This window comes from Natrix helvetica, assembly GCF_964273705.1.
Source record: "Natrix helvetica genome assembly, chromosome: 2".
NCBI lineage: Eukaryota > Metazoa > Chordata > Lepidosauria > Squamata > Natricidae > Natrix > Natrix helvetica.
Window position 1 is genome coordinate 191048187 of NC_138552.1, and position 22566 is coordinate 191070752.

The 22566-nt window shown below is 38.9% G+C and overlaps 1 protein-coding gene across 2 annotated transcripts; it reads left to right on the top strand.

Moving 5' to 3' along the window:
- The first annotated feature begins 4496 nt into the window (after window positions 1-4496).
- On the top strand, window positions 4497-18547 carry NUS1 (NUS1 dehydrodolichyl diphosphate synthase subunit). 2 transcript variants are annotated; one of them, XM_081945845.1, is made up of 6 exons: window positions 4497-5116; window positions 11437-11559; window positions 12459-12611; window positions 13862-13961; window positions 16050-16184; window positions 17999-18547. In XM_081945845.1, the coding sequence occupies exons 1-5, from the start codon at window positions 4717-4719 to the stop codon at window positions 16138-16140; spliced, it is 867 nt and encodes a 288-aa protein (XP_081801971.1). In that variant the 5' UTR covers window positions 4497-4716; the 3' UTR covers window positions 16141-16184; window positions 17999-18547. The 2 variants fall into 2 exon arrangements, with proteins under 2 accessions (XP_081801971.1, XP_081801970.1); XM_081945844.1 differs by having other exon boundaries at window positions 4498-5116; window positions 17799-18547.
- The last annotated feature ends 4019 nt before the right edge of the window (window positions 18548-22566 follow it).

A 22566-nucleotide genomic window follows, 5' to 3' on the forward strand; every position in this document is an offset into this window, starting at 1 on the left:
AAAGATGTAAAAGGAAAGATGAGAAGGATAATAGTAATACAGCCATACTAGGTGGTTTGACATCTCAGGAACATAAGACAGTGTTGTGGAAATTAGGTGTTTAGCAGAGTGGTGGCATTGGGTGGGTGGGTGGGTGGGGAACTGTCCTTGTGTCTAGTTGTCTTGGAGTGCAATGCCCTATAGCATCATCTTGAGGGAAGAAGTTGAAACAGTTTATGTTTCAGTCCAGGATGTGAGGAGTGTGTAGATATTTTCACAGCCGTCTTTCTGGTTCATGCAGTATACAGATCCTCCATGGAAGGCAGGCTGGTTGCAATTATTTTTTCTGCAGTCCTAAGTAATTGTTGAAGTCTATGTCTGTCTTGTTTGGTTGCTGTGCCAAACCAGACAGTTATAGAGGAGCAGGCAATAATTGCTTTGTAGAATTGTATCAGCAGCTCCTTGGGCAGTCTGAGCTTTCTGAGTTGGCACAGAAAGAACATCCTTTGTCATGCTTTCTTGATGACATCTTTGATGTTAGATGTCCATTTTCAGTCCTGAGATATTATAAAACCTAGAAATGTGAAAGTGTTTCCTGTTGATACTGTGTTGTCTAATATTGTAAGAGGTGATAGACTAGAAGGTCTTCTTCTAAAGTCTATTATCATCTCTATAGTTTTGAGCGTGTTCAGTTCAAAATTGTTCCAGCGCACCACAGGTCCTGTCTGTATGCAGGTTCATCATATTTGTCTCATACAAAGAAATGTCTGTTTGCTGATTGCTATAAAATATAATTGTACTTTTTAGAGACAAGAAAAATAGTATTTATTTGTTATGACAAAAAAAAGAAAAGTGGGTTCTTTGACCTGATACTAATAGCTCTACGAATTAAATTTAAACATACATACCTTGCAGACTAGATTCAGACAAATGTGATTTGTTCTCTCCATGTCTCCAGAATGAATGTAACTATGCTGCTAATGCTTTATAATGTAATATCGTAATTAAATTGTTAAATCCAGATTGGGGAAACTCAGATTCAAGATAATCCTCTCATGGAAAATCATTGTGTAATGTTGGATCATCTCTGTTTTTCAATCCAATCTCCCTTACAGAGTTATTTTAGAGCTAAATTAAGAAAAACCTTGAGCTCTTCTGGTGAAAGGATGTGGTGGTGGTGGTGCTGATAGCGATAATGATGATGATAGGATGGAGATAGAAGAGAAACAACTGGCTCATTTCATTTTACTTCTCCCATCTCCTGATTTGTGCAGCATCTCACCTGCTGCTAAGTTCTGGAGATTCAAGTTTTTAGGCATTTTGATTTGTTCTAATAAATCAATATCCCATCATGGATTTGGGCCATTTGAATTTAGTAAATTCCACTGAACGTGAAGGGATATAGTTCTGCAGAACACTGGCTTAGGGAACTGTATCATCTATTCTCACTGATTTGATCAACAAGATTCTATGCCAGTATACCAGAGATGTTATTCAGCAGGTTCTGACCAGTTCTGGAGAACCAGTAGCGGAAATTGAGTAGTTCGGAGAACCAGTAAATACCACCTCTGACTGGCCTCACCCCCACCTATTCTCTGCCTTCCAAGTCCCAGCTGATCCGGAGGAAATGGGGATTTTGCAGTATCCTTCCCCTGCCACGCCCACCAAGCCACGCCCACCAAGCCATGTTGCGCCCACAGAACCGGTAGTAAAATTTTTGAATCCTACCATTTCAGTATACTCAAAAGTGTATTTCATAAAATTCAATTGTATGTCTTTTCAGTTATGCTTAGACTTGTAATAAAAATGTCACATATCCTATGATATTCCTCTAGAGGGCCTCAGCTTGCCATGAAACTATAGCACATATCCCAGTTTGGCAAGATTGTGCTCTGTATTTTGATACTCTTGAATAACTTTTTTTAATGGCACTTGAATAAATGTCTTGATAATATATGCCTATTCTGTGGAGGTAGATGATTGCTGATGGAATTAGTTCCACATGGATTTTGTCTTAATGACATTTATTGAGAGAGAGTGACTGGCCCAAGGCCACCCTGCAGGCTTTCATGCCTAAAGCCAAATGAAAATTCATGGTCTCCAGTTTGCTCTAGCTAGAAACCAGGAGACCATAACTTCTAATCTTGCTTTAGTCAGGAAAGCCAGCTAGGTGATTTAGGGCAGTCACACTCTCTCAGGGCAACTCACCTCACAGGGTTGTTGAATGGGCAAAATAGGAGGAGGAAGGTGTGCTGGAAAATATTTGCTGCCTTCAGCTATATGTACAAATAATAAAGGCGGGATGTCAATGCATAAATAAAAGAAAAATGGACTCACAAATCTACTTTCTTTCCAGAAAACCTTGAAATACTATACTGTATTGAAACTTGGTGACAATGTAATAATTTTTACATTAATATGATTTTGAAAGTTTTTTTTAAAGTAAGAGAACCTGGAATACAAATCAATTTGATTTTGGTTCCCCCCTCCCCTCCCTTACTAGTTTAGGGAGATTAACTTTGGGTGGAAATAGCATAGAATCTGTCTTAGTCATTGCATCTTCCACGCCTAAACTATTTTAGCATGGCAAATAGTAATTTGCAATCTTTTTCAAAAAGCTTTTTCACATCTTTTTATAATTTGTTTCTTAATTAAAATTGTAATCTCCTTCTGATCAGCTAAAACTATATTGTCATTGAAGCTGGAAAGGAGCCAGTTGAAAGTGGTAAAATTTGGAGATGTGAATAAATTTGTCAGAGATCTGCTTGTCTGAAACCAGCTTTCACCAGTTGATATGCAGCTTTCTTTCAGGTTTAATGAAGATGGAGCTGTCAAAGAACAAACTCCAAACAATATCACTCAGATTGCCAGTCGCATTACAGAAAATTAATTTCACAAACAATCTGAAAGCATTAGAGCACAAAAATGGTAGAATCTACAAAACTTCAACCAATATAATTTCTGGACAACTATATTCCTACTACATTTGAAGATGGAGCACCTCAAAAAAATGTACACTACTATCGAATTTAGCCCTTGAACAAAATTAGCTTAATTCTATTCCAGTAAAATAAGTGGCTAAGCCATGATGGCGCAGTCCATAGAGTGCAGCACTGTAGGCTACTTCTGCTGACTGCCGGCTGACTGTAATTTGGCAGTTCAAATCTCACCAGGCTCAAAGTTGACTCAGCCTTTCATCTTTCCGAGGTTGGTGAAATGAGGATCCAGACTGTTGGGGGCAATATGCTGACTCTGTAAAATGCTTAGAGAGAGCTGTAAAGCACTGTGAAGTGGCATATAAGTCTAAGTGTTATTGCTATTGCTGACACACAATTTGTCAGAGACTTGGAATTAAAAAACTTAAGTTGAATTTCATTGTGAAATCAGGAAATATATCATCTGTGCAATAAAGAGTGTGCATTTTTTGTAATATAAATATATTCAATTTCAGGATTGAAGAAATTAATTCGGTTTGTTAAATTAAAAAAACAAAACCCTGTGCTGCCAAAGGCTAAATTCCTGTAATGTCATTCATACAACTACACCATGAAATTTTAGAAAGGCTCAAATTACAACGTAGTTTGATTTGCTGTCCAAGAGCCCATTTGGCTAGGAAGCTAAGTAGGTGGCATGTTACTTAATTATAGTAACAGGTTATTGTGTGGATAAATAGTTGGTTTGCTGAAAGAAGTTATAGAAGTGATAAACAATGTTTTTCCTTATTTCTGAGTAAATATGGGTAGTGATTATGATTATGAAATAAAGGTGAATCTAAGATATGCTTTTGCTGATATCCTTCCTCTATGTGAATTTAATTCAGTTCTATTTAAGGAGATCATAGTTTTGTGCTTTGTTGTATAGAATCTAAGTCAACCGTCTCCAAGCATACTTGTGAGAGCCACACAGGCCATCACTTAAAAGTAAATAATGTAGTTGAATTTAGAATGTTTATCTTATATGCTAGACTCATGGGGTTACCAATATTTTTCAAAAGGTGCATATATAGTGCTGTATATGAATGTGTGCATGGACTCAGAGGTTGACCATCTTTGGAGAATATACTTTTCTAAGAAATATATTTCTATGCATTTATGGGATATGTGTGAAATAAGGATGCAAATAGTCTGCGGCACACAAATTATGTTTTAGTTCGGTGCATATTTCTTAACGTTTTAGCTCAGTGCCTATATTCACAGTTCACCTTCACTCCTGATTAAGAAATAAGCCATTTCAGGAAGTTTTTATCCCATTCTTTTCCACAATTGGCAATCCAGTTTGAACAAACAAAGGAAACAGTCATAACATTTGATTTCTTATTTAACTATCGCGCACACGGCCACCAAGCCGGAGGAGCTTTAACCACTCACTCGCTTCCGCCACTAGATGTCGCAATAGAACATTAAATCTGTAGCTGCAAAAAGACATCCTAGGGCTTCCCTCTTCGTCAGTTTCCTTCGAGCCACGTCATTTAGTCTATCAATCCGGAAATGACACTGCTCCGTCGCTCCGACCAATGAGCAGCAGCTGCGTAGGCTAGAGGGGAAAGGTCAGGGCAGGTACAGAGGGAGAGATGGTTGCAGTACGGAAAGTTGCCGGGCAGATAAAGCCGTCTCCGTGAGGCAAAAGGAGACGAGATGGTGCGTTCTTCGCGCTGCGGTTGATCCGACTTTGAAACCGCCTCAGCCGACGGGTCACCGCTCCGCTCCTCTCGCGTCTCCCCCTCCTCCGTCCGGGCCAATGAGCGTCGCGTACGAGCTGCTGTGGCGTTTGCTGCACGTCCTCTTCAGCGTCCAGCGCGCGCTGGTCGCCTGGGGCCGCGGTTGGTTCGGAGGTCGCGGCTCGTGGCTGAGCCGTTGGCGGCAGCGCGCGGCTACGGCAGCCAATGCCGCCTCGCGGGCCCTCTTAGCCCCCGCGGCGGCCGCCAACCCTTTCGCCTTTCACAAGCCGGCGGCGGCAGGGCGGAAAGTGGTGGCCGCCGGTGGCCGTTGGCGGAGGGATGCCAAATCTCTGCAGAAGTTGCCGGGCCACGTGGGGCTAGTGGTGACCGAGGAGGAGCAGAGCTACGCCGATGTGGCCAGCTTGGTGGTGTGGTGCATGGCGGTGGGCATCTCCTACGTCAGCGTCTACGACCACGAAGGTAAGTCGCCTGGTCAACGGCCGAGTTCAGATATCTCGCCCTTTCCCCAACGCGGCGTGGTCGACCTTGAAAGGATCCTGGATTATTATTATTTTATGTTTTACCTTGCGTCGACCCTAGTCACGGGTAGTCCTCGAATTACAATATTTCATTTAGTGACCATTCAACGTTAACTGAAAAAGTGATTCATGGCCGTTTTTCACACTTAACGACCGTTGGAGGCATTTCCAAGGTCATATCAAAATTCAGATACTTGGCGACTGATGACGGTGGCAGGGTCCCAAGATCATGTGATCTATCGACTTTGACGACATTCTGACAATGACAAGTCCATTGGGGAAGCCGGATTCACTTAACAGTGTTACTAACTTAACAACTGCAGCGGTTCCTTTTAAATAACTGGCAAGAAAGGTTATACAATGGGGCAAAATGCCCTTAAATAAAGTCTCACTTATCAACAGAAGTTTTGGGCTCTATTGTAGATGGAGGACTACCTATATTAAATGCCAGTTAAGACAAGTAATCTTTGTTGAGACGGAGCAGCTTTATTACTGGGTGTGTTTTCCTTACCTAGTGTGAGCTCAGTACCAATGGGTTTGACTGGTACAGAAAATATAAACAGTAGTAGTAGGTTAAAGGATGAAGGTCAATAAAAGAACTATTTTCAAGAATGTTCATTGGTTTTGTTGTTTAGCTATTATTCGATTATGAGGCTACCTGATCCCAGACTAACTCTGAGCAGATTTTTCTGAATCTTTTTATTAGTGGCTACTGGAGACAATTAGTTTAATGCCTATACTATATTTTATTTCTCTGAACTACCATTTTGATCAACTGTTTTGAATACATTTTATTTTTAACAAAAAAATCAATGCTACGTCCAATTTAAAATAAACTTGATTTTAGAAGAAGAAGGCCAATGTTTTTAACATTCAGAATTACTATATATATATAGCACCTTTCAGATATAAATGGGCAATTGGAATCATGGTGGAAGTATATGTGAAAAAAATGAAGTTTTGAAGAATAGCTTGAGTTCAGTGAAACTTTAATTAAATGATTACAGCAATATGACTCAATCAAATCCAAACAGGTCAATTTGAAAATTGCTCAATTTGTTAAGGAATAATTACATGCATATTAAAAATCAAGTATCACTAAAGGGATAACTAAGAAACATTTGGGGTTTCTGTTTAATAAAGAATACACTTTTAATTTCAAAGCTGTACTCTATAACTCCACATCGTAAAAGAATGTATACTAATCATGTAAGCAAATTTCTGTCAGGTTTTGTTTACTTTTTTAATACAAAGACTTTCATGGTAAACTGAAAATAGATTTTAAGGTATAGGTACTCTTTGCCTATATATAAGAAAAATTATAAACTTAACTATAGAATGACATCTCAAGAAACATAGCAATGCTGCTTTTGAATTATATTTTGTGGATAGATTATTGACCTGGTTTTGGTTCTTCTTGATTCCTATTATGATAGAATTAAAAAAAGGTTTAAGGGAGTGCTAGGCAATCTGAATTGGAGCTTAAATGTAAAAAATGTTTCAATATATATGAAAAGAAAAATACCTTTCCTCCCCTCCCCCAATTTAGTTCCATTTCTTATAGAAATGACGGAGATTGAGCAATATAGTTTTTCAGGAAGTTGCCTAGCTGTCTTTTAATCCTAAACAATACATATGCATTATGTACATCTTCAATTGCTCTTTATACTAGTGGTTCTCAATCTTTTCTTCACCATGGACCGTCTTTAAATATCTGTTGTGACCATGGACTCCCAGGACTTAACTCAAGATATAAATCATAACATTTCTTCAAGCCTTTTCAGACTCAAGATGTGATGACATTGGGGGCCCCCAGGGGTCAATGGACCACAGGTTGAGAAATTTACAAATATATATTTAAAATATTAAGATAAGACATTACTAAAGTAACTCGAAACTTACTGCCTGATTTTGTCCAGGCTTAGAAGCTAAGAAGATATGAGCCTATTTAATACACAGATGCATGGTAAAGAATACAAAGGGTTAGACTAGGAAGTTGAGAGTCTAATATAAATTCAGTTTATTTTATGTTACTTATTCAAAGTTTGAAGAATATTGGCGACTCTTCCAATACTTGGTGAAAATGTTTTCCTATTTCTCTTTTAACCTATGCAAATGTTTGTAAACAAGGGAAGTTGAAAACATTCTATACTAAAAAATGTTGAAAGTAGTTTCTATTCTAAAACAAACATGTAATACAGATAGTTCTTGAATACAACCTTTCATTTAGTGAACGTTTGAAGTTACAACGGCATTGAAAAAAGTAACCTATGATCATTTATCACATTTACGACTATGCAAAATCCCTATGGTCATTTGATCAAAATCCAGACTCTTTGAAAACTCACTTACATTTATGGTAGTTGCAGTGTCCCGGGGTCTTGTGATCACCTTTCACAATCTTCTGACAAGCAAAGTCAGTGGGGAAGCCAGGTTCACTTTAAAACTGTGTTACTAACTTAACGGCTGCAGTGATTCAGTTAACAACTATGCCAAGAAAACTCATAAAATGAGGCAAAACTCACGGTAACTCTCACTTAGCAACAACTGCATAATTTTTAGCTAGTTAAAACAAGAATTCTGAAGTAACATTCAGCTCATAGTCTAGTCAGAACTGAAATTGTGTGTATGTATACCCTATATCTTTGTATGTGTATGTGTGCGTGCGTGCATGCACGCTTCCAATTAGTTTCTTACGTCTGGCTGAGGAATCAGATTTTTGACTCTTGGGGCTAATCAGTTGCCATACATCTGAATTTTGATCACATGACCAAGGGGTTGCTGCAACAGTTATAAGTGTGAGAAACAGTCATAAGTCACTCTTTTCCAGCATTACTAACTTTGAAAGGTCACTAAATGTATGTTGCAAGTTGAGGACTACATGTACAGTGGCAGCAAGTGACATTCAATGGAATGCTTCATAATTCCTATGCTATATATATGTAATTGTCATTATTTGCAGAAACCTTTTTGGGTTTGAGAAAATGAAACTTGAAAGATACATGCCCAAATTACCATACTTTTTGGAGTATAAGACGCACTAAGGTTTTGAAGAGGCAATTTTTTAAAAAATGTAGATAGGTAGATAGAAGGATAGAGAGGGAGAGAGAAATACAATAGGGAGGGAGAGAGAGTAGTTAGGTAGGTAGGTAGGTAAATAAAGGAAGAGAAAGAGAGATAGAAATAGAGAGAGATAGAGAAATACAGTAGGTAGGTAGGGGAGAGAGAGTGTAGGTAGGTATGTAGGTAGAGGGATAGAGAGAGAAATAGAAAGAGGGAGAGAAATACAGTAAATAGGTAGAGAGAGAGAGAGTAAATAGTTTGATAGGTAGAGGGATAGAGAGAAATCTAGTAGATAGGTAGGGAGAGAGAGAGGGTAGGTAGGTAGGTAGATAGAGGTAGATAGAGAGAGAGAGGAATACAGTAGGTAGGTAGGAAGAGAGAGAGAGAGTAGGTAGGTAGGTAGGTAGATGTTTCTAGGTGTATTTATCCATGTGCTGGAGAAGGAAATCGCTGACAATCTGCAGCACCTAAGACTTTGTTTCTGCTGGCACAGCACTTTATCAATCTAATTTTCATCAATCAGTTAAAGAGCTTTCCAAAGGGGGGGAGTTTTACGCTCTACAAATCTCCCCAAAATGGCCCGCTTTTCTTAAAAAAAAGAAAAGAAAAGAAAAAGGCATGAATAGCCTTGGGAGGGCTTGCAGAGTGCTCCTGGAAGGGGGGGGAAATGAGCAAAAAAATGGCCCGTTTTTCGCGAAAATGGGCCCGTTTTTTGTCACAAAAATGCATGCATAGCCTTATGGAGACATATAGAGTGCTGCTGGGGGAGGGGGGCAAAAAACAGCCCGTTTTTTGCTCATTTCTGCCCTCCCCAGCCCCCAGGAGCTCTCTGAAAGCCTCCATAAAGGTATGCGTGGCCATTTTAGTGAAGGGGGCTTCGGGAGGCAAAAAGGGCTGTATTCAGTGTATATGACAGACCCAGATTTTCAGCCTCTTTTTTGAGGAAAAAAGATGCGTCTTATACTCCAAAAAATATGGTAAGTAGAAGGTCTGTGTGAGTTATAACATTTTATAATGCAAAGTCATTCTGTAGCTCCTGTTATGGTTCAAACCAGTACCACCGGTATAATAGTGGTGCTTACCTGCATCCAAGAATGTGTGCTTGTTTTTTTGTTTCTCTTTAAAACAAAAGCCTAGTTTAGTTATCTTTAATACCTATTGCTGCTCCAAGTGTGTGCTTGGAGAGACAGATAAACAGAGCAGGATTTTTAAAAAACCTGAATCAAATTACCTTATGAAATTAACCTTTGAATTTGCTAGGAAGAAGAAACATAATATTACATTTTATTTAAAAGCTCTGATTTGCTTGTTGCTACCCTGTTTTCCCGAAAATAAGACAGATAATAAGCCCAATCGGGCTTTTGAGCGCATACGCTAAAATAAGCCCCCAAAAATGAGTCCTCCTCAAAAACATTGCAACATAGCAACAGCCATGAGATGATCACACTCACCTCCTCCTGCACATCAAAAATAATAAGACCTCCCCAAAAATAAGGCCAAGCGCTTATTTTGGGAGACAAAAGAAAATAAGACCCTGTCTTATTATCAGGGAAACATAATAAACCAGAACCTGAAATTTGGATGTCTAAGAATAAGTCAGGTATCAGGTTTGGACCTTGTTGTAAGGGTCCCCTCCCACCCCCACCCCACCCCACACATACTACTGTTGATTACTGAGTCATTTTCCTTTGGTGTGAGGAGCTATGTTATATCACAGTGGATTACATTAGAATATTTGTTCCAGAACAATAGCCAGGACTTTCCCAAATTCTGATCTTTTGTGTATATTCTCTGTAACTAAAGGCATCGTGAGGTTATGTGTACCAAATAGCAACTCTCCCATGCTGGGTTCCTTAGCATCTGGCTGACTTTGGCTGTGGAAGCTATGCAGATCTGAGCCTACTTAGTACTCAGATGAAAGATAAACAATGTAAGGGAGATAAGCTAGACTGGATAGTTGAGAAAACATCCCAAAAGAGAATGCAGTGACTAAACTATTGACGTATCCCAGAAATCATCAGAAGCTGAACTCAACTCAAGTGAGATTTTAACTTTACTATATTGTGCAACTGATTGGTTTCTGATATGGAATGAGGGAGTTTGTTCATAGTTAGAAGGGATGTCCCTAATTGTGTGGGTTTTAAAGTATATGTTTTTAAAATTCAATTAAAATTCATAGTGATGTGTACTTGTTCCTAGTCTCAAATGGTTGAATATACAATTATGTGAAGAAGTTGCTTGCACAATAGATATCTTTCAGGTCTGTCTGGTATTTAAACTCTCTTTTGATTGCAGAGTCAAATTTCATGAAAAATAATGGTTCCAAATCAGTTATACAACTAGAAATCTGTATGTACCCAAATTTGGTTTTTGAATACTTTTCCTGGACTACACCCCATACTGTTTTTAAGGACAGCAACTGCAAAAAGAGGAAATCTGTCTTGCAAATGGCCAATCAGTTATGAAATTTGGGATGGGTATTTGGAATATAGGATTTAGTCACTGTTGTGTCATAGTACTTGCTTAGTATAGTCCAAAAGAGGTTTTAGTTTGTTGATACTCCTATAATCAAATAAGCATTTATTATATGATGGATGATGGTTACCTTTTCAAGGTACAAGATCTCTGTACTACCCCAGTCATAAGACTCTGAGTGGCTTATATCATTATAAAATCACAAATTAATCTTAAAAGAATAAAAAAAAACATTGGCCTGTAATAATTGGCAAAAGCATCCCTGTAAATTATATATATAAAAACCCTGATAAAAGAAGATTGCCTCCATCTTCCTTCTGAATAATGACAATGAGGGGAAGGGGATCTTTACATTAAGGCATATGTTCTAAATGTCTTGGGCAGTCATAACAAAAACAGGTTTCCTAGTCCCTTTCCCCGTATCTTCACAGAGAGTGGGTATGCAGCATGCCATCATAATTCAAATGTGTAGAACAAATAGATTTTACCTACAATAACCAGGACTAAGTCATGAAGAGTTTTAAAGACGATAAACATTTTGAATGAAATGTATAGCTAACATGTCAGAGAATGGAATAGTGTTACTCTGATGAATCAACTTCTGTTAGAAACACACCAAGTCAAGTTTCTGAATATTCCACCTAGGCAGCTCCAGGTAATCTAAATATAATTTCTGCAGCAAAAAAAATTACCAGCACATGTTCTTTCTTCTCTTTTTCCAAGGTATTTTCAAAAGAAATAATTCAAGGCTGATGGATGAAATTTTAAAACAGCAGCAGGAATTGTTGAATCTTGACTGTTCCAAATATACAGTGAAATTTGCAAATCAGGAGAAAACAGATCAAGGTAGGATAATTTTAAAAAAAACTTGTATTTTTATAGGGTACTAAAATACATTGATTACACAAAACTAATCCACAAATACTGTTAATTTCTTCAATGGGAAATTTTCATGAGTACTAGTTCTTAAAGATCCGGGTGTATACAAATCAGTGGAGTAAGATAGATGTATATAAATATAAATTTTAAAAAATGATTCTAAACTTCTGGAGTATTATTGTTTTAGCAAAGATTTGTGGATTTTCTACAAAGCATACTTTAGCAGGATTATTTAAACAATAGCACTTAGATTTATATACTGCTCCACAATGCTTTATAGCACACTGAGCAGTTCACAATGTCAGCATATTGCTTCCAACAATCTGGGTCCTCATTTTACCGACCTCAGAAGGATGGAAAGGTGAGTCAACTTTTGAGCCAGTCAATGCTGCATTCTAATCACTACGCCACCATGGCTCACCACTAATAGGAACTTTGAGAAATTGTAGAGTAATGGGAGAAATGTTAGTTTAAACTAGAGAATTGTAAGCATCTACAACTGTGATGACGCGTGCCAGAGGTGGCACGCAGAGCCATCGCCCCAGCTCAGCTCCACCACGCATGAACGCTTGGCTCCCGCTGGCCAGCTGATTTTCAGGTCTGCCACACACACGCGGGGCACCTAAGGGAGACGTGTGCAGATGCACGTGGAGCAGGGATCAAGTGTGCATACGTGGGGGAGCATGGGGATATGGCACACACGTTGCATTATGGGCGCAGGTACGTGTGCGCTGTTGCGCCCACACGCTTTCGGCACAACAAAAAGGTTAGCCATTACTGGTCTACAGTAACTTTAGAAAAAACTGATTTCAAGCAACTGTTTCTGTTCTTCCACTTTCATTGTTATCTTTTCATTTCAACTGCAGTTTTAAATTGCCAATCTGTTCTGAACGTGTTGTCCTCAGAGGATGGAAAAACAGATATTGTAAAAGCAGCTCAGAAATTTTGCAACTTAGTAGCACAAAAGCAAAAGAAATGCGCAGATCTGGATATGAACATCTTGGAGAATTTATTAAGTAGTAAGTGTTAAAGCAGAATTTATTTACTTTTTTTAGTATTTATAGAAGTGTATGGCTAATCTAATAGCAGTATTTTTAAAAAACATAATCAAACCCTTGGTGTAAATATTTGGATTTCCTACTCACTACAGGTAGTCCTCAACTTATGACTGATTGTTTAGCATCCTTTTGAAATTATGACAGACATCCAAAAGGTATTTTACAAACCAATTTTGAAGTTACAATGGCTGCATGCTCCCTTCACAGTCACATGATCACAGTTTGGGTGCTTGGCAGTAAATTCAGCTTTATAGCTGTTTGCAGTGTCCCACCATTACATGACCATGATTTTCAATGTTTTTTGCTCTTTTCCAGCAGAAAACACCATTGGCTATTATGGATTCCCTTAATGACACTGGTCTTCACTTAGAGACTACCATGCTGGCTTAATGACCACTTCAAAAAGTCTCATAAAGTCATGTCCGTTATATAGTGACCTGCTTAACATCTGCAATAACTCATGACTGTAATTCCAGATGGTCATAAGTCAAAGACTACCTCATTCAGTTTCTACATTCTTTGGGACTTACTTTGTAGAAGATCTCCAATATGTCTTTGTATAGTCTTGCTGTAGAGGTATACCATGCCAAATAAGTGGAGTAATTATGGGCACATAAAAGAAAATGCATGAAAATCCTTAAAAAAGTCTCATTTGTCTTCAGGTTTATATGCAGGAGATACAAAAGCTGGACCTGATAATTTATTTTATAAATTATATTCAATTGGTTGTTGTTTTCTTTTAAGCACTTCCTTATTCATTTAATGTTTGACTTTCAAATATTCCTAACTAGGGTAATATTTTCTTTGGACACCCCCACCCCAATGATTAGCCTTTGCAGCCTAACTTTTAGGAATACTCTATGCGGTGCTGCGCATTAAATCTGTCAGTCTGAGCATTTATCTTCCATGATTACTCAAAATTGCCTATTTAACTGCAAATACAGATACTTAAAAGCAGTGTTCTGAATGTGGAATTTATTTGTTTTGACTGAATTACTTACAAGCTGGTTAATGTTTTTTCAATAATCCATGTGAGATAATTAGCCCCACAGAATTTCCCTTTCTGTGAATATGTTATTTGGCTACCATTTATTCTGCTGACTAAGATATTCAACTCTATGCATGAAGCAGAATGTTATGGTGAGACTGTGCTATACCTCTGATAAATTAAGTAGTCTTGATTCTCCAATACTATTGTGCCCTTTTTCTAGGTACTAATGGCTTTCCTGATCCTGACCTAATATTAAAGTTTGGTCCTGTGGACAGTATCTTGGGATTTCTTCCCTGGCAAATCAGATTGACAGAGATTGTGTAAGAACATATAATTCTTATGTATTTTCAATAGTTCTGATTCTGAAAAGAAAGTGTGGATATTGTAGTGTATCACATAAAGAAAATAGTTCTCACTCCAATTATGTTGAGAGCTAAATAAGAAATGCTTCACAATAAGTACATTGTGAAGATACATTGACAATTTTTCTCATACCTTTTTGCCAAGCAAGGATGATCAAACTGCAGCTTCAGTGTTTCTTGACATTCTAGCCAAATTGCAATAGCTCACTAATTTTCTTCAGTAGACTAACAAAAATAGATGTGTTAAGCTAAATTGTACTTTTAAACACTTCCCTCAAAAGTGGAAAAAAAGATTCAACTTCCTTGATATCATTCCCTGCCCCCTATCCAACATTGAAAGCATTAGGGAAAAATGCTTCTTCCAGCCTCAGAGATTATCAACTGCTGAAAGAAAGGTACACATTCAGGGACAGCTCAAATTAATAGTGTGCTTGCTAATACATACTTTAAATACTTCATTTATACTATTCTTGATTCAGTATATTATCATAAAAGTTGGTAAAATTTCTTGATAATTAATATAATGTAGGTTCTGTCAGCTTGCTAACATTCCACTTGTCATGTGGAATGATTTGTTCTCTACGACGTGCCTGGCACTCACACACAGGCAATTTAGGAATCTTTAAGAATCCTTTGTTTTATGTTTGACTCCTCTAGCCATTAATTCCTTGTAAGAGTTGCTTTTATTCTCTTTTTATAACTATTATAAACCACTTTGGATGTTTCTGAATTATGAGAAAAGGTTTGAAAATTGGGGCTGTGTAATGCTCTAGATCAGTGATGACGAACCTTTTCGCCAAAAAGGTGTTGCAGAAACATCGCACTTGCGCTCATTGGCGCCACGCTCCAGAAAAGCTGAACTTCTGGGTTCTAGCGTGCATGAGCGCCCAACAATTAGCTGGCTGGTGTGCATGCGCAGGCCGGTTTTTGACACTACTACGCACGCGAAGGGATCATGCTCCAGAAAAGCCACATTTCCAGGTTCTGGTGCGCAGCACGCCCGATAATCAGCTGCCTGGCATGCATGCACCCACTAGTTTTCAGCACTGCCTCACGAACAAAGACAGCTGATCCTGAAACCTGGAAGAAAAACAGGCAAGGCCACATGTGCCAGGCAACATGGCTTTGTGTGCCACTTTGGGCACGTGTGCCATAGGTTTGCCATCACGGCTCTAGATTTAAAGGAAAATTTATTTCAAGACTACTTGTATGTACACTTTCTTAAATCCAATGCATCTTTGCTTGACATATTACAACAACAGCTGCGCAAGCCCAGAAAAGACTTAGTTTCTATGAGACATGGCTACATGAGTATCCCTAAATACTCCAAATCACTTTATCCCTCTGAATCTGGATTGGACTATCCACTAATAAAAATTCATTTAATAAATAAAGTCCTTTCAGATTGGCATCTCTAACTTCTACATATTTAAAAGTTATAGATATATTTAAACAGGTTGCAAAGCTGAATAATGAAAGGTCAACAATGTCCAGAAGAATCTTGTAGTGCTTCAGTTGTTGTAGAATAGCAAGCTTCAGGCTAATAGTGAGCATGATGAGAGCTATGATTCATGAACATCTGGTGGGCTACAGGTATACCATCCCTGCAGTACATTTGTTTTCTTCCTATTAATGAATCTTTCCATCATTTGAGGGAAGTAAAATTCATGTTGAGTATGAGCTCTTATTTTATATTTCATGAAGAAGAATATACTTCCCATAAGGGAACCCCTCTAACTATGTACAGTGTGCTTTTGCACATAGGTACTGCAAGTTTGGGAGATCTTGTGGAATCTAATGTATTAAAAATAGATATCTGTAGAGCCAAGCAATATGCACCTGTTAGCATATTCCTTGGCTATAGAGTGGATAGAAAATTTAAAATATCCTTAGGTTTATCTGTTATTATAAGACTGCTATTATTTGTCATATATCAATCTGATTCATAGTCAAAGCAAATTTTTAGGAATCTGATAGCAAATTTATGTATTGTATATATTCCCAATTATACTTACTTTTCTTTCAAATTATGTTTTTTTCCCCCAGTTCTTTGCCTTCACATGTGAATGTCAGCTATGATGAATTCTTCTCTGCCCTTTGTTACTATGCATCCTGTGATCAGCGTATTGGAAAATGATTTATTGCACAATTCTATCAGGATTTCTTTCGAAAGGACCCAAGGTCTCTGTTTACAAATACCTGTGATTCATACAAGTCCAGTACATAGTCTTTTAATTTATCAAATTCAATAAAGTGTCTTATCCTTTTTAGAATGTGTATGTGTGTGTACTCATAATCTTTGAAGGTATGAGAAAGCAATGGTTTACTACTGTCTAATAATGGTATATCATAAAAATTGTAAAAATAGTTGTTTAAAGATTTCAGGCTTATTTTTTTCAGTGATCAAATTCTTATCAGAAATATTTACATGCAATTATATATTTAAAAAGTCAAAGTAGCACTGCAGTCAATACGGTGCACAGTCTCAGTTGAAGTCACCTCATAAATTTATGAAATCATATTTTACATCTTCTTTACCAGACTTATACTTGACTTCCTAAGCCTAGATTCTAGGAATACATTGAATTGATTACTTGCAAACATTTATAAAAGTGTCTGACAGGGTGAGATTGGACAGAGGGAATAGCTAATGTTAAAACTGATTAAATAGAATAGGAGCAAAAAAGGGGTAAGTGCTTTCTGGAATGTGGGGATGTTTTAAAATCATAGGTCAATACATGTTTTAAATGAGCAATTGAATTATGGGTCTTATAACTATGGACCTTTCGGTCTTGGGGAGCTAAAGTTTAAATAGTATGGTGGATTGTTCGGAAGAATACATGTGGGAATGGAGCATCCTCGTGTAAGCTGAACTTTTCCAAATGCAACATGAACAGTTGGGCCTCTATATTCTATTTTAGAATAGAATATTAAGATCTCAGAGTGCAGGTAAGTTTTTTTTTTCAGGCTTGTATTTTCCTTTACAAAAAGGATTGATTCCATTTTCAACATGAATATCCACCATGTTATCTTCACTTCAACTATAAATTAACCAAACTGGATGAGGATGAGTGAGGTAGAATGCACCCAGTTTATGTCTGGCTAAGAAACAATAGCAACAAACAGTGAAAGTGTTAATTCAATATCCACTGACAACTGTGTAAAATTTTGACATTAATACACTGTAACATGATTACCTGGATAACATGATTATCTGCTACCTGTAACATGATTACCTGCATAAATGATTAAGGCAGTTATTGTGTGACAGTGTATTAATACAACAGTACAATAAATATATGAAGCTAAAATTCATTAATTTGTCAGCTAATTCCCTGCAGCAACTTTGTTATGCTGCTTAATATATACAGTATGAGATTTTTCTCCAAAACTCTTAACTTAATATTATATTCCTAAGTCTCTGCCAATTTTTAAACAAACTCTCCAATGAATATTCTATGTTTCAACTGCATATTTTTAAGAATAGCGAAACCATTTTTATTATTGTATTTTGGTTTAAAAGGGAACAGAAACTTAAAATCTATTTTGTGAATGGCCTTTTTTGTAAATATCTCCACTTAGTGGAACAAAATATTGCAAATGATAATAGCATTTTTCTCCTTTTTAAATATCAAAGTTGTACTTGATATAGCTTATGATGTAAATGGGCATCAAGACAATATATATACCTACTGGAATTTCAGAATCTATCTTCCAATTTCCACTATAGAGATCATAAATATGTGCAATATAATTCAGGAATGTTCATGCATCCATTTCTATGATGTCTTTCAGGAAATGGCATTTTAATGAAGACAGATTTTGGAACATATTCTACAGGAAATAATGAAAATTATGACATGGTGTATGTAAATTAATTGAAGGACCTAAAGAGAACTGACATCTAAATATCGAGCTATGAGCTTAGCAAAACAGTTCTAGTGCAAATTATGCGAAATAAAATAGCAAATTTAAGATACTTTTCTACTTGATAGGTTTTTTTGAATCTTCAAATGCCAAAGAATAGTTTGAAGAACCACCTGCATTTTGTCCACCATTGTGACATTTTTTGACAAGACTACTATATGAACCAATCTCAATAGAAAATATGAAGTTAGATGTGCCAAAAACACTGCATATCCACAATTTATTCTTTGAATGTACATCATTGCAGTAAACTCTTCCATCTCAAGTTCCGTGAGAAGGTATAGTCAACAGCAGTGACAGACTAAATATATTTGGATACTTGTAAATAATATGTAAAACAACTTTTTATTATGAAGAAATTGACTTAGTGGATTTCATTACTAAGGGTAAAAGGACCTGTAAATAAATACATCTTTTTACAGGCAGTGCTGTTGTATGGATATATGTATCTGTTTTACATGTAAAGGTCTCCCTAGTGCCTATACTTATTTTAAAACGTGTAACAGAAAGTGTTCTAGAAAACAATTCTTGAAGGGTCTTTTGAATGATCAATTTAAAAAAAAAAGAGTATTTCACAAGATATGTTATATTAGATATAAATTCATATTTGAGTGGACTGGAGAGACTGATTTGTAATTCCTTTTTGAAAGTTTGAAAAAAATGTCTACAGTTTAAGAGTGCATGAGACACATATTCTTTCTTTCCCAATCAGTTAAAGAGGATGTGGAAATATTTAATCAGTGTCTGGAAGTTATGATATGCTGCCTGCAAACATGCTGAAACAGACAAATCTGAGAAGTTGTACTTGGTTGCAAACCAATCTAAGAAAAGGTGTTTCTACAAAAAATAAATAGAACACAAATATCTAAAACATATAAACTATAGGATGATTTTATTCAATTAGGACCAGTGTTATTTCTTCATAAGATCACTGTATTTTCAAAATAGCTGATAGTTATGGCAAACCATCATATGAAAGCCATGTTAAAAATTCAAATTGAAACATGACACTAATGACAAAATGTGTTTCTATGCTTGCGATGCTCCCTTCTAGATCCCCTGAACTAGATTTTAATTTGATCCTTTTTCTGGAGCTACAATGAAATAATTAGCTTTATGTTGAAATCCAATTAAGTTGCACTTCCCATTGCCTAATCCTTAAATAAAATGTGTCATGGTTCTTATTCCTCACAGCCATGTTCTATTCACACCACGTTTATGAAAACATTTCCTAAAATACCGTTCCTTAAATGAATATGTAAATATCTTAAATGACAATATCACTTATTTTATTGTAACATGGCAATTGTATAAAATGTGTCTCCTCAGTCTCAGGCTTCGTCCAAGTTTTCACAAAACACAACATAGACTTAATGAAAGTCACTTTGGTACTCTGGAGAAACTAAGTAACATATAGCCAGGTTTTGAAGGTTAAGCAAAATTTCAGATCTAAAATATGGAAAACACCAATTTTGAGAATATAAATATTGAAGCATTCATACGCTGAATGGCTACATCTAATAATTATGGCATAGAATTATTGTTCTCATCACATAATCCCATTTCTTTATAGGACAGGAATCACTTCCACAGATTTGATTTCTCATTGGCTCAAGGTTGAACCATCCTTCCATCCTTCTGAGGTTGGTAAAATGTGGACCCAGTTTGTTGGCAATGTGCTGACTCTGTGAACCGCTTACAGAGTACTTAATTTATATCTGGAAATCCTAAGACTTCCAAGTGTTTCTGAATTACACCACCTTAGTCAAAAACTATTACGCTGGGGCCTGGGCTGTTAGGGCCTTTACGGCCACTTCCTTTTTCTCCAGGGCGGCCTTGGTTTGGATTGAACAGCTTCAGGAGTGCATCGCTCCTACTGACACTAGATCACATAGGGATCTCAACAAGATCAGGGCAGCGGTTGAATTTGCGGCTGATTCTCCCCTAAATGCTGCTAGATTCGCTTCTAAAGCCATGGCCTCTTCGGTCACGGCCAGGCGTCTGCTTTGGCTCACGCCATGGCAGGCGGATGTCCGTACCAAGTGGCACCTAGCAGCCTCCCCACTCAGTGGCACCCAATTATTTGGTAATCCCTTAGACCTGTACCTCACGGAATCTAAAGACAAGCGCAAGGTCCTTTCATCCATCTACAAGAAGCAGGACAGTCGGCCCACTCCCTTCTATAGGAGGTTGCCCTTTCTACCAACAGACGGGAGACCTTCCTTCCCCCATCCACAACGCCAATCCTACACGCCCAGACAGGGATCTCACCAGGACAGGTCCAGTAGAAACACCGTTTCCCCGCCAAGAAATCTTACCGTGGAGGAGGCAACTGCCATTTTTCACGTAGGAAATGACTATCTGGACTCTTTTCCAGAGAGAAGAGAAGGCTCGCAATCTGGGAGTCCTGGATACGCGGCTTAGTTTAGAAGAACATCTGACAGCCGTGACCAGGAGGGCCTTTTACCAGTTGCGCCCCTTCCTGGATCGGGATGCTCTGTGTACAATCACTCATGCCCTCGTCCTTTCTCGCCTGGACTACTGCAACGCTCTCTACATGGGGCTGCCCTTGAAGAGCACCCCGAGGCTTCAGCTGGTCCAGAATGCGGCTGTGCGGGCTATCATGGGGGTACCTAGGTGCTCCCATGTTACACCCCTTTAAGGCGGCCTGCACTGGTTACCGGTTGTCTTCTGGGTGCGATTCAAGATACTAATTATGACCTTTAAAGCGCTCCATGGCTTAGGCCCAGGGTACCTGCGAGACCACCTACTGCCACCAATAGCCTTCCACCGTCCAGTACGATCCCACAGAGTTGGCCTCCTCAGGGTGCCGTCGGCCAGACAGTGTCGGCTGGTGACCCCCAGGGGGAGAGCCTTCTCTGTGGGAGCGCCTTCCCTCTGGAATGAGCTGCCCCCGAAGCTTCGCATAATCCCTGACCTCCGGTCCTTCCGACGCGCCCTAAAAAGTTGGCTTTTCCAGCAAGCCGGCCTGGCCTGTTAATTTTATTTAATTTTTAAAATGTGAGTGTTATATAAATTGGATTTGTTTTTTGGACTGTTTCTAATTTCCTTTTAACTTTTGTACTATGTGTTTTTTAATGCTGTACGCCGCCCTGAGTCCTTGGGAGAAGGGCGGCATATAAATCTAATAAATTCAAATCCAAATTCAATCCAATCTTCCGATTGGAGGCTGCCTGATGTTCTTTGCCCACTGCTGGGAGGAGACCACAACAGACAATTGGGTACTCAAAACTGTCAAATTTGGTCTCATGCTAGAATTCCTCTCCATCCCCCAGGAACACTTCGTGCCATGCCCGGTCTTTCGGTGTCCTCGCAAGAGGGCACTGATGGAACAGGCCATTCAGCACCTGTTGGAGATCCGGGCCATCCAACCGGTTCCTTCCCATCAGGTTTTTATTCCCGCCTGTTTGTGGTACCGAAGAATTCCAGGGGATGGAAAGCAATTTTAGATCTAAAAACATTGAACCGCCACATTGTTTATCGGCGGTTCAAAATGCATTCTCTGCACACCATCTTCCAGACGGTCAGGAAAGGCGACTTCCTCACATTGGTAGACTTGACCGAAGCTTACCTTCATATCCCCATCTTCATAGACCACCGAAAATATCTCCGCTTCTCCTATGGGGGGAGACACTTCCAATACCGAGCTTTTCCATTCGGTCTATCTGCTGCCCCCAGGGTATTCACAAAGGTACTAGCGGCACTAGCCGCCCACATCAGGTCATCCCCAGTTCGGATTCTCTGTTACCTGGACGACATCTTCTTGTCCAGGTCTCCGTTTCAGGCAGAAAGAGATCTCGCCCTCCCCATTCACACCTTGCGGAATCACGGGTTTGGCGGGGGGGGGGGAAACTCAAAAAGAGTCACCTTGTTCCCAGCACTCACCTTCTCCACCTCGGGGTCTTGATAGACACCATGGCGGAGAGGGTGTTCCTATCCAATGACCGCATTCTCAGTCTGAGGGAACTTGTCAGGAAGGTGCTACATCTACGCAATGCATCCCTTCTTCTCTCCCAAGTCTTGGGCAAGATGGTATCCTTCGGGATTGTTCCCGTGGCCAGGTTTCACAGCAGGAGCCTTCAATGGTTCATGCTTCCACATCAAAAGGCTGACAGGAGCAGCTCTCCTCTCAGGGTCCCCCTTCCCAGGCAGGTATTACACTCTCTCAAATGGTGGCAATTTTTGCAAGGGACCTTGTTCAGAGAGCCGTACCTTCTCACATGACGGACGCAAGTCTGACAGGATGGAGGGAACACATGTAGGACCTAGTGGCTCAGGGTCAGCGGTCCCTCGAAGAGAGCAGCATAAATTGGCTAGAATTGTGGGCGGTTCGCCTTGCCCTCAGACACTTCGACCACAGAGTTCAGGCCCGTTACATATTAGTCCTCATGGACAATACCACAACCAAGGCACACATAGACAGGGGGGAACTCGTTCCTGGTCCCTGATGCAGGAATCCAACCTGTTGTGCCAGTGGGAGGAATCTCACCTGTCATCTCTCAGGGCAGAACACATCTCAGGGGTCTCCAATGTCCAAGCAGACTGGCTGAGCCGGACAACGATAGATCAGGCGGAGTGGACCATCCATCCGAGCCTCTTCCATCGACTGACACTA

What these genes read in the sequence shown, in the direction of transcription:
- NUS1 (XM_081945845.1), top strand. Translation starts at nt 4,717, where the DNA reads ATGAGCGTCGCGTACGAGCTGCTGTGGCGTTTGCTGCACGTCCTCTTC. An exon ending in CAGCGTCTACGACCACGAAG is followed by an intron (nt 5,117 to 11,436) that starts GTAAGTCGCCTG and finishes TCTTTTTCCAAG; the next exon opens with GTATTTTCAAAAGAAATAAT. An exon ending in CTTGGAGAATTTATTAAGTA is followed by an intron (nt 12,612 to 13,861) that starts GTAAGTGTTAAA and finishes CCCTTTTTCTAG; the next exon opens with GTACTAATGGCTTTCCTGAT.